We start from the raw sequence: 14,323 nt of genomic DNA, 5'->3' as shown, positions 1-14,323 counted from the left end.
CAACTCACGCAATGGTTTGTACAAGGGTGTCTTCTCCAGGAGTACGGGCACCCAGGTATTGTGTTAATACAAATGAACGACAGAATACATTGCAATTTTGGCTGGGTTAGTGCTAGGTTGTCCAAATCAGCTCTTATAGCGCTTGGATATTGAAATAGAAAACTTTCCTATTTTGTGCTGCTCTTGTTTTGACATGGGATCCCTGTAGATTTTATACTGGCTGGAAGAGAGATCGGGACTTCCAGATGATTTTTTTGCAGGACTGTATCATTAGTTAAGTCTGACAGAAGCAGAAATTTTGTAAAACTAAGCGTAGCTCAGAGAAATTATAGTTCATCATTTTTACAGCAGTGAAAGAATGAGGGTAGTAGTACAAAGAATGAACAACAGCCTGTCACTAGACTGGAGGATGCTGTTAGATTTGGAAGCCAAAAGTACGCTCCACAGCTATTTTCAGGGTAAAGCACATTCCCTCTTGTACACAACAAATGGGATACCCTTTATTTTTTCCCCTAATAATCAAGACTTGTAACTGTTTTCAGGACTTAATGTTTTTGTTCACCTCAACCATATTTTACAAATCATGTTTTCCAGCAAACCATTTTCTGTCAATGCCTGCTCAACTTAGCTAACTGGAGTCTGTGTTCAGAAAAGATCTATGTATGGAATATAATTTACACCTATAGTCATACAACTGTGTCCCTACAGATCACCTGAAAGAAGGTAATAAAAAACTAATGGCTCTGGTAAAAAAAGTCATTTGATAGTTCTGCTCTGAGCTCCAGTAGTGCAGGTCTCTCCTTTTGGAGGTCAAGACTAGCCCAGATGGTCCCTTTTTAATGGGCACTAAAATGTCCCCGCATTTCCACAGATACCAACTGCAAGAAACTTCTTTCATTATACAGAAAAGATACCTTTCAATTGTGACAAAAAGGCAACAATTTCCTTTCTAAGTCAACTTTTCCTATTAAATTTCAAATTCTTCTGTCGATATCCTGTTAAGACAGCACTTGGCTTTTTAATATTTTGCCTGAAGGATATATGCCAACTCGTCCTTGATGTAGAAAATTTTAATTCAAATCAATACATGTACAAGGTCACTTTAAAATTCAATTAATATGAATGAAAAAATATGCCCCACAGTTCTGTGAGCTGAAAATGGAACAGTTGCAAGTTAAATATTTCTGTAGCTTCTGTTTTGGTCTGTGTAATAACAATGTACTTCTAACTTCCTTTTAACTAAAGGGTACTAAATTCAGACAGTTAAGTTATTCATAAATCCCCTGCTTCCTAAAATGGCAAGCTCCAGAAGAAGGTAGGACAGGCAGCTGATTGAAATCTGCAATATTATGCAGCTTTTCTGACAAAGATACATAAAATAAAAATCTTCTTGAAATATCCCAGTTTTAAAAATATTTTGTCTATCACCAAGTTAATTCTCAAAGAGCATATGACAGACACTGTACGCCAAGAAAGGGGGAGGGAGAAATAGAATAGTCAGTGAGAATGGTTTAGATAATTTCTTGTAAAACTGCTAAAAAAGTTCCCATTTAACATCACTTATGATCGGAAATGAAATAAGTACCTCTCCAAATAAGTCAGAATCAGGGTCAGAATTAGTTTACGAAATGAAAAGAAGTAAAATTAATTTACCATTCCAGAATTCTGCCTGGAGGAAATAGCTTGAAATCCCCTCCTTTAATTTTGCCTCCTCACTGAAACTGACACCACATGAAAAGCCCTTTTATAAATAATTTTTAAAAATGCATTAACACACATTCTTTCTTCAAATTTATTTAAAAGTTTGATATGAGGAAAATGTATGCTGGCAACACCAAGCTCCACTTTGCAAAAAAATTCCCAAAGCTCCAGATTTCCTCTCAGCATCCCAGGGAATTTGCTGCTGATTTGAGCTGCAGATGCTCTGCAATGCAGAGCTAAAAGAAAGAAAACATTATTTTCAGTTAAGACGGGTACCTCCCTGCTTGTATAAAAAGAAGTACAAGTTTGTACGCATTTTTTTTATTCACCTTAGAAAACAATGAGGCAACATCAAACCAGAGATGTAACCAAGCTGTACATATTTCCAGCAAAAGGCCAGACACCTGCTCCTTGCTGTATAGCCAGCCATAAGCTTGTCCTCCCACTCCTGTATCTGTCTTACTAATCAGTACAATGCCTGGAAATCAGATTCACATCTACTGAAAAATAAGGTTTTGTGTTAAAAAGCAAAAAAAACCTCCAGACTTTCAACTAGTTATATTTTTTTCTCTACGTCTCATCTGCTGCTGGTATGAATGCTGCAGCTTTCCCTCACAAGCTCATTATTCTTTAATGATGCCTATTTGTAAATAGCAAGATAAGATGCAATTAAGCTATTAGAGTCTAAATAAACAAACATACTAATTAGGTTCTTTACAAGGATTTCTTTTTTTGTGTAAGAGCTGGAATTTACCTTTCATTAGTCTAACCTAATTGCAATAGTGCATGATAAAAAGTCAACATAAATGAAGGACTTTAAATGATTTCACCATATTAGGGACGAGCTGGTGATCCTCTCCCTCGGTAACATGGCATGTTCTCTTAATAACGTGAACGAACTGGCACAGAATATTGTTCAACAATTAAAAGACAGATTTTGCCAATGGCCAGTCACACTTAGGGAAGGGCCACCCTAGTCCAGCGTTGCTACAGATGATTAAATGGCTTCTGTCTCTTTTTCCATTCTAAATTATAGCACACCAGGAATTCTGCAGGGATGAAAATGATGGCTGATCTTGCGGAAGATAAATCTATGGGAATATCAGCACAGACCTGTGAACCTTTGGCACTGGACAGCAACCCTGGGGCACAGTAACCCTGTGGAGGGAGCAACGCCGAGGGAATTTCTCACAGGTCTTTCTCTACTTTTCCTTCTCTTGCTCACTTTCCCATCAAAAGACTCTTCCTCATCTTCCTCATTCTTATATTAGACAAGCATAGAGTAGTTTGCAATTTACTTGCCACCCCCTGCTCACGTACTTTGCTGTTTCAAGACATTCTTCCTCCACATATGTGACCTCAAAAGCTGGCTTAATGCTTTTTAAATGCTGCTTCGCAATCTTAAGAGACAAGTTGTGAAGCCCCAGCAGTCACAACAGTCCCACCACGAGCTCAGAAGTGGGAGAGACCCAGCTCAAGACCCAGCTCACACAAGAGATCCATAAACATCCCAGTAGTTCCATCAAACACCAAAACCTAGCTAGTGTCTCCAAGAGAATAAATCCCTAAATGAATATTCATCCTATGTGCCTAAAATTAAGTGCCCAAGCCACCAAACATGATCAGCAGATCTATATCCCTACCATGAACCTGCCTACCCAACCAAGTGGGCACTAGTTTCCTAAGAAACCACCAGACTGGGAAGGAGGAATACTTACACTGCTAAGCGTTTTGGAGAAAAGAGGTTGTTTTTGAAAGAATACCATTTAATTGTTTCCAATCAAGTATGACATCAATACTAATGTCAAGTCACTCAGCAAATTTCCACCCCCTTCCCCAGTTCTTCAAGATCAGGCTCTCTTGAATAAAAATCAGTTTGGTGGCCCTTCTTAATGGGCAAATAATAAATTTCAGAATCCATTTTTCCAACAGAAAATAATAATGATTTTATGTAAAACACTGATAAACAAAAATGAGACATAAGAAATTATTCCGTTGTAGTGAACAGATGTCTAGCCTATTTGCAATTAATACAGCCGACTTCCATACAATCAGACTGTTTAAAATGCTTGGAACAAGACTTGAAAGTTGAAATGCAAATGTGTCTGATTTTATGGAGAATGAATAAAATTGTATAAAAACATGTTTCATATTTTTATATGAGAGATCCATTAAAAATCTAGGCATCAGTATAAATTTATAAAATCAATTTATCATCAAAAATTTGTAAGATAACATGAAAAGAAGAAATCATTATTTATGCCATGAGCTTTGGTTTGGCAGAAACAATTCGATTTTTCAAATTGGAAGTTAGTTATACATATCATTATCCTTTAGGAACAGCTCAAATTACAGAAAACTATTCAATTATCTGTAAAAATATTTACCCAGTGTTTGTAACTTCTATAGTAGTGCTTTTATACAGCTTTACAAACGCTGGGGAGCCAAACAATTTTACAGACAAAGTAGTTCCCAGATGAAGACAAGAAAGAAAGTTTCTACCCTTGACTAGGACTGGCTAGGTTCATGACCCTAAAGAAGTCAGATTTGTCAACTGGAAAAGTGGTGCTAATGTTTACTGTTTTCTAAAACATTTCTGATATTAGTGAATGAATGAATGAATTGTACACAGGAATTAAGGGTTTCACACTGAAAAAAAATATTCTGAATTTTGATATCAGAAACAAGGTGTGTGAAACAATCATATAATAATCACACCATCAAGTTATTTCAGTAGAAAAAATAATGTATATCTAGGAATACAAGTAATCATTCAAGAAAAGCAAAAATCTAGGTACTTTTCATTAATTAAAAATCAGTTCATGTTTTCTTAACATATGAGATGAGTTTTACCTATTTACAGTTCCTGGCATAGGACCAACAAAATCTGACAAAAACCTTAAGGAGTCCACAGTTCCCTCTGCTGCTGCTGGAAATTAATTTTGCATAGCATTGTTATTAAAGCTGATATAATTCTATGTTTAGTCTTTTTTATGCATGGTCTGATTAAAAGATTAATTGAAAAATCACTAGTGAAGACTGAGATTAAACAGCACCTTGAAATGCCATGATAAACTGCTTTTAAAAAAATCAGTTGAGGATTTCACACAGCTCTGAAAGGTTTCAATTATTTATGTGTTTGGTCTGTGTAGCATAAATCCAGACTAATGAGGTACAATTGCTGTGTATAAATCTAAAGCATAAAAAAATCCCTCTTTATTGTCTGGAGGAAGCAGTAACCTCAAAGGACCAGGAGGTAGCAACCCTTCAAGATGCAGCATTTCTGCTCTCAGGAATAGTTTATTTTTCTCTTTGCTTAAAGTTCTCAGCTTATGTGAAAGCTGTACCTTGGTTTGCGAGAACCCAGCTTAAAACAGAGGTTACTCGCCAGAAGAGTCAGACCAGCAGGCTGATAGTTATTCCTCTTGAAACACCGGATGAACCTTAGACAGTGGCAGTCCCACCTCTACAGCTAAAGACATAAATTAATTTCCATGTGCACGTGAAGTTGTACAGTCTGGGGCTGAAACTTTCTGTATTAGGTCTTTTTTTTTCCTGAAGATGTTTTATTTGGCAAAGTCTCCAGCAATTCTGAAGTTTCAAAGAATCTCACAGGCACTCCCTTCCCCTTCTTCCCCATCTCCTTCCAATCATCTGCGCATTCTTAAAATACATATATTGCTTACCAGTGCCTTTGAAGATGAATACATGTTTTTTCTGGTCAATGGAATGATTGTGTTTAAAGATGTTTTAATGTAACTAGACCTCTGCACCAAAGACCTTCATAGGCAACTGCAGGTACAATATGAACAGTCCAAGGATGAAAATGGTTGAGATGATACAGTTAGTTAATTAACTCTGGGCAAACAGTATGGTTGTGAAATTTTTAAATAAAATAAGCATTATCTGAATCCTTTTGTATTGTGGTAAACCATGCTGCTGCAAGGGAGCAACTCCAAATCTAACTTGGGATAAGTTCAGAGTGAGAAATCACAAGCACTGACGAAACCTCCCCTTCTTCTGGGGGAGGTGCTCTTCACACTGCCCATCCCGCAGCACCTTTCACTGAATGATTTGTGGCTGAAAACAGCAAAAGCTTTTGTAGCAGTCAGGGCCAGATGGAAAGTGCCATATTGGCAGCATCAACTGAGACAGATGGGAAAGAGGGAAAACCTGCCTAAAAGAAAAAATGATAAACCCGTCACACAATCACATACAAAAATACTTTAAAAACAATCTTTTTGATCCCTGATCCAAGGAAAATATGCATACCACTGGTTCAATACAGACCTGCTATCTTGTAGCAACAGTGATTGATTTAGAGAGCGACTGCAACATGGAAATCAGTAAGTTACTACTGCTTGTAAAAGGGGCTTCTTTTACAGTTACCAGCCTTCTACCCTACCTTACTCCTAATCAGTCACATCCAAGATAATTCACCTAATTTCCTAATTGTGCCTGAACCTTGAAAAGCATCATCTATTTTCTGATCTCAAGAAGCCATTAGAAGTAGAAGGCACTTACCATATGCAAAAAGGGGCTCTCAGGGAAGGAAAGGGTTTCAAAGTATGGAAGTAAAACCAGACATTTTTCCATAGGAAAACAGTTAAATATAAAGTCAGCTTAAGAGGAAATGCAAAAGTTTCCAAGACTTATAGCTTCTTAAGACTGCACTAATGAATTCAATTCTTTTCTGGAATATATTGTTCCACTTGGTGAATCCAACAATTGCAGATTAAATGTTTTAATGACAGCTGTTTATTTTAACCTCTGACTCAGTTAATCTCTTGCAAATTTGGGGCTCTTCAAAGAAACTTAATAATGGGATGCGAGACAGTTGATTAATTAAAACTAAACATAATCACAGCAGTATTTACTATAGAGAAACTAATAGAACCTTTGAAAAATACAGGCAAAAATCTAACCATAATAGTGTTTTAAAGTCAACAAACTCTAAAAACAATATAAAATTGAAGAGGTGATCCTAACGTTGACTTTTATTGACTCAACAATTTTGTTTTGACAAAATATCTGATTTTCAGATTCATTTTACCACTTGCTTGGAAACAAGAAATATACTCACATCCACACTACACCCAGGCCTTTTGTAACAGCATATGTGAGAAAGGAAACAGTAAGGGGAAGTGCCAGGAGAAACCTGAGATGGAAAAGACTGATCTAGTCCCAGTTCTTCACCTGTGTATACAGTATATTTTCTATTTTTATTTAAAATTTGGTGAAAGATGTGACTTCTGCCTTTCACCCTACTAGAGGAAAATCGGCATCCAGCTGCCATGCTACAGACTCCACTTCCACATTGCTGTCTTAGCGTAAAAGCTTTCAAGACTTCTCTTGCTAGAAGCACAACAGCTGCCTGTGAAAATTGATGTGAACAATAGGTTCTTCTGGAATGAAATCTTGCTTGGTCAGGCAGAAATAAGTCGAATGTATTGGACTTGTTTATCTCTAATCCAGCCTTTGCTGCTCATTTACTTCAAAAGCAAATTCTTGACTTCTTCATATAACAGAAATTCACTGACCCAAGAACAATTTGAACAAATTTAAATCATATTGGTTTCCTCCTTCTCTTCTTCCTCCCACCACTCTTTACCTTCTTAATTATCATGACTAAGACTCATTCATTGCCAAGACTGCTGAAAAAATACAGTGAATATTTGAGTTTGCGCTCATAGTTCTACGATCACATTTAACAACAAAAAGTAATAGAACTTTCGTTTAAAGGTGAAATTCTTTTTATCAGTCATTTGCCTCAGAGCAAGAAAGATCCTACATTGCTGTGATGAATGAAGAACAGCATGTTTCTGAAAAAAAAAAAATCTTTAATAACCTGCATTTTAGGAACAGTAAGAAACCTATCTCAAGAGATGAAAAGATCCAGCTTACCAGAAGCATTGCAGAGGTTCCGTTTGGCCGGGATAGCTGGATGGACATTTCAGGGAACATCCTATCAATCCGATTGATCACATCATCAACGTATCTACCAAACGAACGAAAACATCAGAATTAACACACATGCTCTTTGACACAGACTCGGATTATTACTCCTTTTTAACAATGTCCACAAGACTTTCCTGAATTAATTTCTCTTTGATACCTGCATATTCTTCAAAAATGCAAGCATGCATAATTCAAAAATTATTGATAAGAGGACACAAACCAAAGCCCCGTGGTAAGTTGTTTTGAAAATTCATTACTCTGACCTTAAAAACATGCACTCACTTAGTTTTTAGACCAAATCTGTCAGCCTCAAACTCTTGCCATCATATTTCTATACTTTTGCCTCTGGGGGTTGAAGGATACATTATCAAAATTACTCTTCCAGGGTGGGAATTCATAGGATGTCACCTCCTTAACCCTCTCCCTTAGGATTTTTTTTTTTTCCCTGAATCTTTCCAATTTATTTCATGCACGGGTGACTCTGAAATTGGCTAGTACGTTCCAGGAGTTTCTCTGAGGTGATCCAACACAGAGGTAAAATAACATCCTTTCTGCTGGCTATAATCCCTCTGCTTATGCAGGCCAAAGTGAGCCGGCACACATTTGTCTTGGTTCCCTGGTATCGTATTAAGAGCTGACATCCATTAAGAGTGAAAATTTCCTTTCAGAGACCTTGTTTCCCAGGACACATCGCCCCATCCCATAGACATGTCTCACATCCTTCAGCCATTCCTCTGGACACATTAAAATGCACAGTATTTGCTTTAGCAGATTTCATGCGACAGTCTGGATCGTCTGTGCATTGGTCTGTCCTCTGGTACCACTTTCAGTTCCCCTGAAGAAGGGAGAGGCACTACTGCTTGTTATCATACACATCTACAAACTCTGCAACTTGATCAGATCTGTGAATGAATTTATTGATAAAACTGCCTTCATGCTAGCCCACATACGTGCTCTGAAAAGAAGATTTTGGAAAAACTGGTTGCCCCACTTAGATTAACAGTAAAACAGAAAAATCAAGTTATTTCCCTTTAACCTGCTTAAATGAAGGCAAAAAATGTTGAATTCTTGCTCTTCAAAGTTATTCAGTTCTAATGTTAGTTGCTAAAGAAACCCCCAAAATAATGAGGTGCTATGCTCCAATTGCTATTTTGCAGGGGATTAAAACTCATCAGTAAAGAATAAAATAAAATCAATTTTGCATAAAAATCTTAATCCGCACTTCTTGTTGTGCAGAAAAAAGTTTCCCCATTCACTTGAATGACTCATTAACAGCTTGCTTGCTGATAAACAAAGTCAAAACATCCATAAGCCAAGAACTTCCTTAGCACGGTGAAAGAGGAGACACGTAAGACAGAACTTCAGGATGAGTAACCTACACATCAACAGTACATACCTAACTAATTTTAAACATTATTGAATCCCATATGGGTTTTTTTTTTATACAGCATGAGAGTTTATACTGTTTCATAAATGCAATTGCTCTGGGCTCTACAAATAAATTCAGCTATCGCTTGTGCGTGATTAGAGATGACTGATTGAGAAACAGGCAAGGAGAGATATTCTGTGCTTGCTGATTAGTATGTGGTCAGGAACGTGTCCTACAGCCTTGCACACTATGATGCAGATTATTGCATAATTTAAGTTCTCTAATTTTCCAAGCTTTGCGCAATAAGTTAAAACCAATCAAAATATGAAGTTGCATAAAACAAGGGCTGCTTACAGACTGACACAGTCTATATGCACTAAGGAAGGCAAATTCAAGTAATTTAAAATCATATAAACAACAGTTTGACTTGGGCATTTAATCTGCTTAGGTCCTTCTGAAAAATCCCAGGGGACATGTACATTTATTCTTTGAAAACGTGATCCAGGCTGATTGGAGGTGAACAATTCTTCCACTCTTTCTTAGATCTGAAAATTTTTTAAATGTAAAAATTGTCTTGACCATGTGCTTTAAAACGTCACTCAAACCCAACTGTCATCTTCTACTAGCTGAGCAGTATAAGGCAAAACAGGGAATTCACAGGGAGCTTGTGAAGAGTCTTCCATTAAGTGAAATCACACATACAGCAAACCAGAAATATTCTAATTTGTATTAACCAGCTTCTGGAAGAACTTAAAGATGAGTTACTAAGATACTTCGGGCTTATAAACCTGTTAATTTTGTACCACTCTTCACAGGTCAGTTGACAAAAAAAGAAAATTAAACCCACACACTTAAGGAAATACAAAGTTTTACTTTGGTAGGGCTCAACAATTCTATCAGGACCATCCACACAGGTAGCCTTTTCCTTCTCTTTTCAGTTAAGAGGATGTCAGAGAAAATCCAAGACCAACATGATAACAGACTACTGATGTACATACCATTGTTTTGCCCCTTTCCCTTTTTTCAAGAAGACATCAGGGTTTCCTGAGGACTCATCAGAACAGAAGGATTCTTCAAAGATGCATATATAATTACTAAATTAGCCTGACTACATGGCGGCCTCAAATATAAAATGACAAACAACCTAATCCGAGGCAAAATTCTATAGATATGCCCTTCAGAGAGGACATCTGGTAAAACATCTTGCAAAGGGATGGATATGATAAATCAGATGCAGCAAAGTAACGTAGAAGTGTAACTGGTGACGACTTCAGAGAAAACTGAAGAACATATGATAAAGACAAGATACAGTGCACTCCTGAGGCTGTCTGGAAAGAGGGTCAGAAAAAGCTGCTGTCTGGAACTTATTTTACAGAACTGAAATACATTAGTTGAGCACCAAAATAAGCAGTCACAATTTACACATCTCTGTCCAATGCGTTTTAACTCAAAAATATGATAGTTTCTATTTATGTTACAGAACCTCTTATAAACCCTCAGAGAAGCGTAGCACTTAAGGATGGAGAAAAGTCCAGCTTTACTTTGCCTATAAGCCCTTCTAACTTTTAATGTACTTACCACATCTCAGTTTTCTCCTACTTACAAAAGATGCTGGTTGGAATGAGTGTTTACAAACCCCGGAGAAAAAAACGCAAAGCAGCGAAAAGCAAATGGAAATAGGTTTGTTCAAATATTTGGCATATCTCAATCTTAAGAAAAAAAATTCATTGAATTCTCAGAATTAAATACAAGCTGAAATATATGGTAGTGGCTTCCCCTCTTGTCCTAGAACAGGCATTGTTCCACCTACAAAGGGCTGAATAGAGTGTCTAGACAAACTCCCTTCCCACAGCTTCTCTATCATGCAAAGGATGCTCAAAAAGGTCTGAAGACAGACCACAAATGACTGCAAAACATCATACCCAGTAATGCCCATATTAAATTATAGCACAGTATTTAAACTCTTTATAGACAGAATTTCATCTTACTTATTCTTCTAGGCCTCAAAAGACAATACATGAACACCTTGTAACTGGAACATCCTAAATTAGTTCCATTCTATTAAAAAAAAAATCTTCAAGTAACTTCACCAATACCTGCGTCCTAATCCAGATCCGTATGCACCCTAGTCAGAAAAGAGCAACAGACTCGACCAACAGGACTTCCGATCATTAAATCATATCAAATACTAAAGCAATTTTGCTAATGTAATTTTACTGGACAGAGGGAGGATTTTTAAAGCAGCTTTAATAGCAGGTTTGTACCGACTTCCCTCTCCCATTTTTCCTCTTCTTTCTCTCCTTCATGACACACATTCATGATTTTTAAGGAGGTTTTAAAATTATATTTTGGACAGAAAATCTTTATTTTAAAAATGATAAATAGTATCATTCAGGGGTATGCATCTGAATGTGCAAAAGAACCAGCCAGTAAGATCAGACCTGACATCAGATGCTCTCCAAGGCTGTCAACACTATAAATCGTTATTTTCACTTTACTGTAGTAGAATATTTTTTTCTACAAACATGCTATATTAATACTGCAAAAGTCAAAACACAACAATCTACTTCATGAACATTAGCAAAGACTAAAATTAATTCAAAACGTTACACTCCGAATGAAGTCTCGTTATGAACATGCAGAAAAATCAACACTAGAATAAAGCAACAGAGATATTAAAAAAAATCTCTCTGCCATTTTGCCAATAAGCACATACAGAAATCCTTTAGTCCGTATTAGGGGAGCAAAGCCTGGAACAGGCAGAAGACACTTTTGAAGCCAGTTAGAAAATACTGTTTATAAGGGACTAATTAGTTATGCAAAATTCTAAATGAGACATTTCATACTAAAACATCAGGTTGACAAGGTAGAAATAATTCAGGAACCATCTCTGTAGATAAATGGTCTTGTAACACCGTTTTGATTCACACAAAGGCCCCCCAAAAGACAGTAATATAGAAAAGTAACTCATTATAAATGCCTTTCAATTCCACACTGGACAGATGGCTTAGTTCTCTAACGTGACCTCTCTTTTAAATTTTTTACTTTTACTGGATTAGATTCAGCGATCCAGTGTTAGTGTGATGTTTAACAGCTTAGACAAGATTTAAATAGCATTTATCCCACAGTGTTTAACTTGCATGCTGTTCATTTTTTCCACTCAATACAACAATTTAAAAATTAGAAATACAGGTATTAATAATCATTTTCTGAGGAGGAATTTCGGAAGAAAGAAAATTTTGCTAAAAGATCTTGGAGAGACTGGAAAAAGAGAGAAAAAAACCTACACATTTGTAATAAAAAAGGAGAGTAATCTTTCCTATACACGCAGTCGCAAACACCACATACGAGATGAAAAGAAACTCTACAACTGTTGAATCTGGATTCATTCTGGACAGCAATAGTGGAAACTCTCCACACTTTCTCTCACTTACCAGATTAATTGCTCCCAGATTTTATTTTTTTTTTTTTTGCTTTTAGTTACTATTTTCAACACAGCTAATAATTTCTTCTCACATGTCTGATATTTCAGAAGCACGGGCTGGCCCTGCAGACTCTTGCTAGCATATGTAGTGTTTGCTAATAAAGGCACCAGTGCAAAGAGCCTGCCTGCACTCTACCAACACCTATGGAACAGCTATTTTTTGCAGAACCAGACTCAATATATAACTTAAAGCTTTTAGCAGTGGCAGGATTTTAAATATTACAGATTTTATAACTAGACTAAATAGTTTTTAGGCAATGTGATCAGAGAAATATTATATTTTAAAACATACAAGGTAGTCGCAGTTCTAGAGTGATTTATTAATCAATGAATTAAAGTTTTAATTTGATTCAGCCACCTGCTGAGCAAGTCTCTGCAGGTAGCAAATTCAAGTTGATAGAAGGCTTTTCAGAAGCATCAATTAACAATAGTTATTAAAACAGTGACCTCTGCCAGCTTTTGTGAGATAACACTTCCTGCTTGGATAGGCAATGAAGAGTATGAAAAGAAATTCAACAACTCTCATGCTGAGAAACCGACTTCAAGTCTCAAGACTAAATGAGGCAGGTGGCACAATCCGTGACATCTGTACATCAATCCTGGAAGTCTCTGCCTCTTCCCCAAATTCCACAGGTTTTGTTGGGTTTTTGTTTGTTTGGTTGGTTTTTTTTTTATTGTTACTTCAGCCTCTTGCTCTTCTCTTCTCTAGAACCTCTATAAAAATGCTCATGTTTCCTCAACTCCAGTACTAAAATCACTAGCTTGTTTTGACCAACTTCTCCTCCAGCTATAAGCTTCCTTGCCAGGCTGTCTTGTCTTACAGCTGTTAACACTGTCCTCTTGTTCTTTCTGAACAAACTGCTTCTGTGGTTTCCTCTCTCTTCTCTCACCCAACTTCAAACTTTCTGTTGGTGGAAGACTCCAGCCAGGCTCCTCCTGGCTCATCTTGTTTCCTTCTGTTCGTCTCTCATCTGCACACTAACTCATTCTTCTGCTACTCCTTCCATGCCTCCATTCCCACTGAGAAATCTTTATTCATGATACATTATAAAGGAAATATGTTACCTTTTTCAAATAACTAACTGTCTTCTAACTACCAGGAGGTAAGTTGAGGGCAGAAGGGGCAAGCCTGAGTCTCTTGAGTTATACACAGTTCATCAGTCTTGGGGCTACAACATATGATGAGCACAAGGGAGTTTCAGCACCAGCGTGTCTTGGTAATATAAATTCGCAGGTGCGGGAAGAAGCAAGCCAGAATGTGTGGATTGTAAGGAATAAATTTGCTAAGAGATCTCGGACAAAGGTCCTAAGGAAAAAATTTGCTGAGATTAATGCCCAACTCCTTCCTACCCTGCAGTGGAGGAGTGAGACAACATGCATCTGAAAGATTCAACTCCAAACCTGAAAGAAGGCAGGGATGTTATTTTGGTCATAGAGGAATTACATTTTGTTATTAAATGGATGCAAAAGATTAAGTTATGTGCTTAAATAGTCTAGAAGTGTTTACACATAAACACAGGGTGGTCTGCTTCAAAAGCATATGCACACAGAGCTGTATCAAACACTTAACCATCTGCACTTCTCACTCACAAAAGGCCAAACCTGGTACAGCACTTAAGGACGCATGTGAAGTCGTTTGGACAGTTCTCTAGAAGCCAAGACAGAGCGTTTAAAGGTCTGGAGTTACAAAGACATTTAGAAACCTGAGGCTGCGATTCAACAATTTTCAGTCTTCAGCACCAATAGTGACATAAGACACTGACACGTCCCCTCCTGCACGCTGCAGCGTACAGCTCCTTCAACTGTGCTGT

At 37.1% G+C, this 14,323-nt stretch overlaps 1 protein-coding gene across 1 annotated transcript in view; it reads right to left on the bottom strand.

Annotated features, from left to right (window-relative positions):
- MED27 (mediator complex subunit 27) overlaps positions 1 to 14,323 on the bottom strand; it is an 89,760-nt gene that overhangs the window by 20,468 nt on the left and 54,969 nt on the right. Inside the window, exon 4 of the mRNA XM_068414019.1 lies at positions 7,606 to 7,699. Coding sequence (XP_068270120.1) covers positions 7,606 to 7,699 — 94 coding nt within the window. The remainder of the gene's footprint in view (positions 1 to 7,605; positions 7,700 to 14,323) is intronic.

Source organism: Nyctibius grandis, chromosome 16, assembly GCF_013368605.1.
Source record: "Nyctibius grandis isolate bNycGra1 chromosome 16, bNycGra1.pri, whole genome shotgun sequence".
Taxonomy (NCBI): Eukaryota; Metazoa; Chordata; class Aves; order Nyctibiiformes; family Nyctibiidae; genus Nyctibius; species Nyctibius grandis.
The sequence above is the reverse complement of the archived record's forward strand: the minus strand, read 5'-3'. Positions and strand labels throughout refer to the sequence as shown.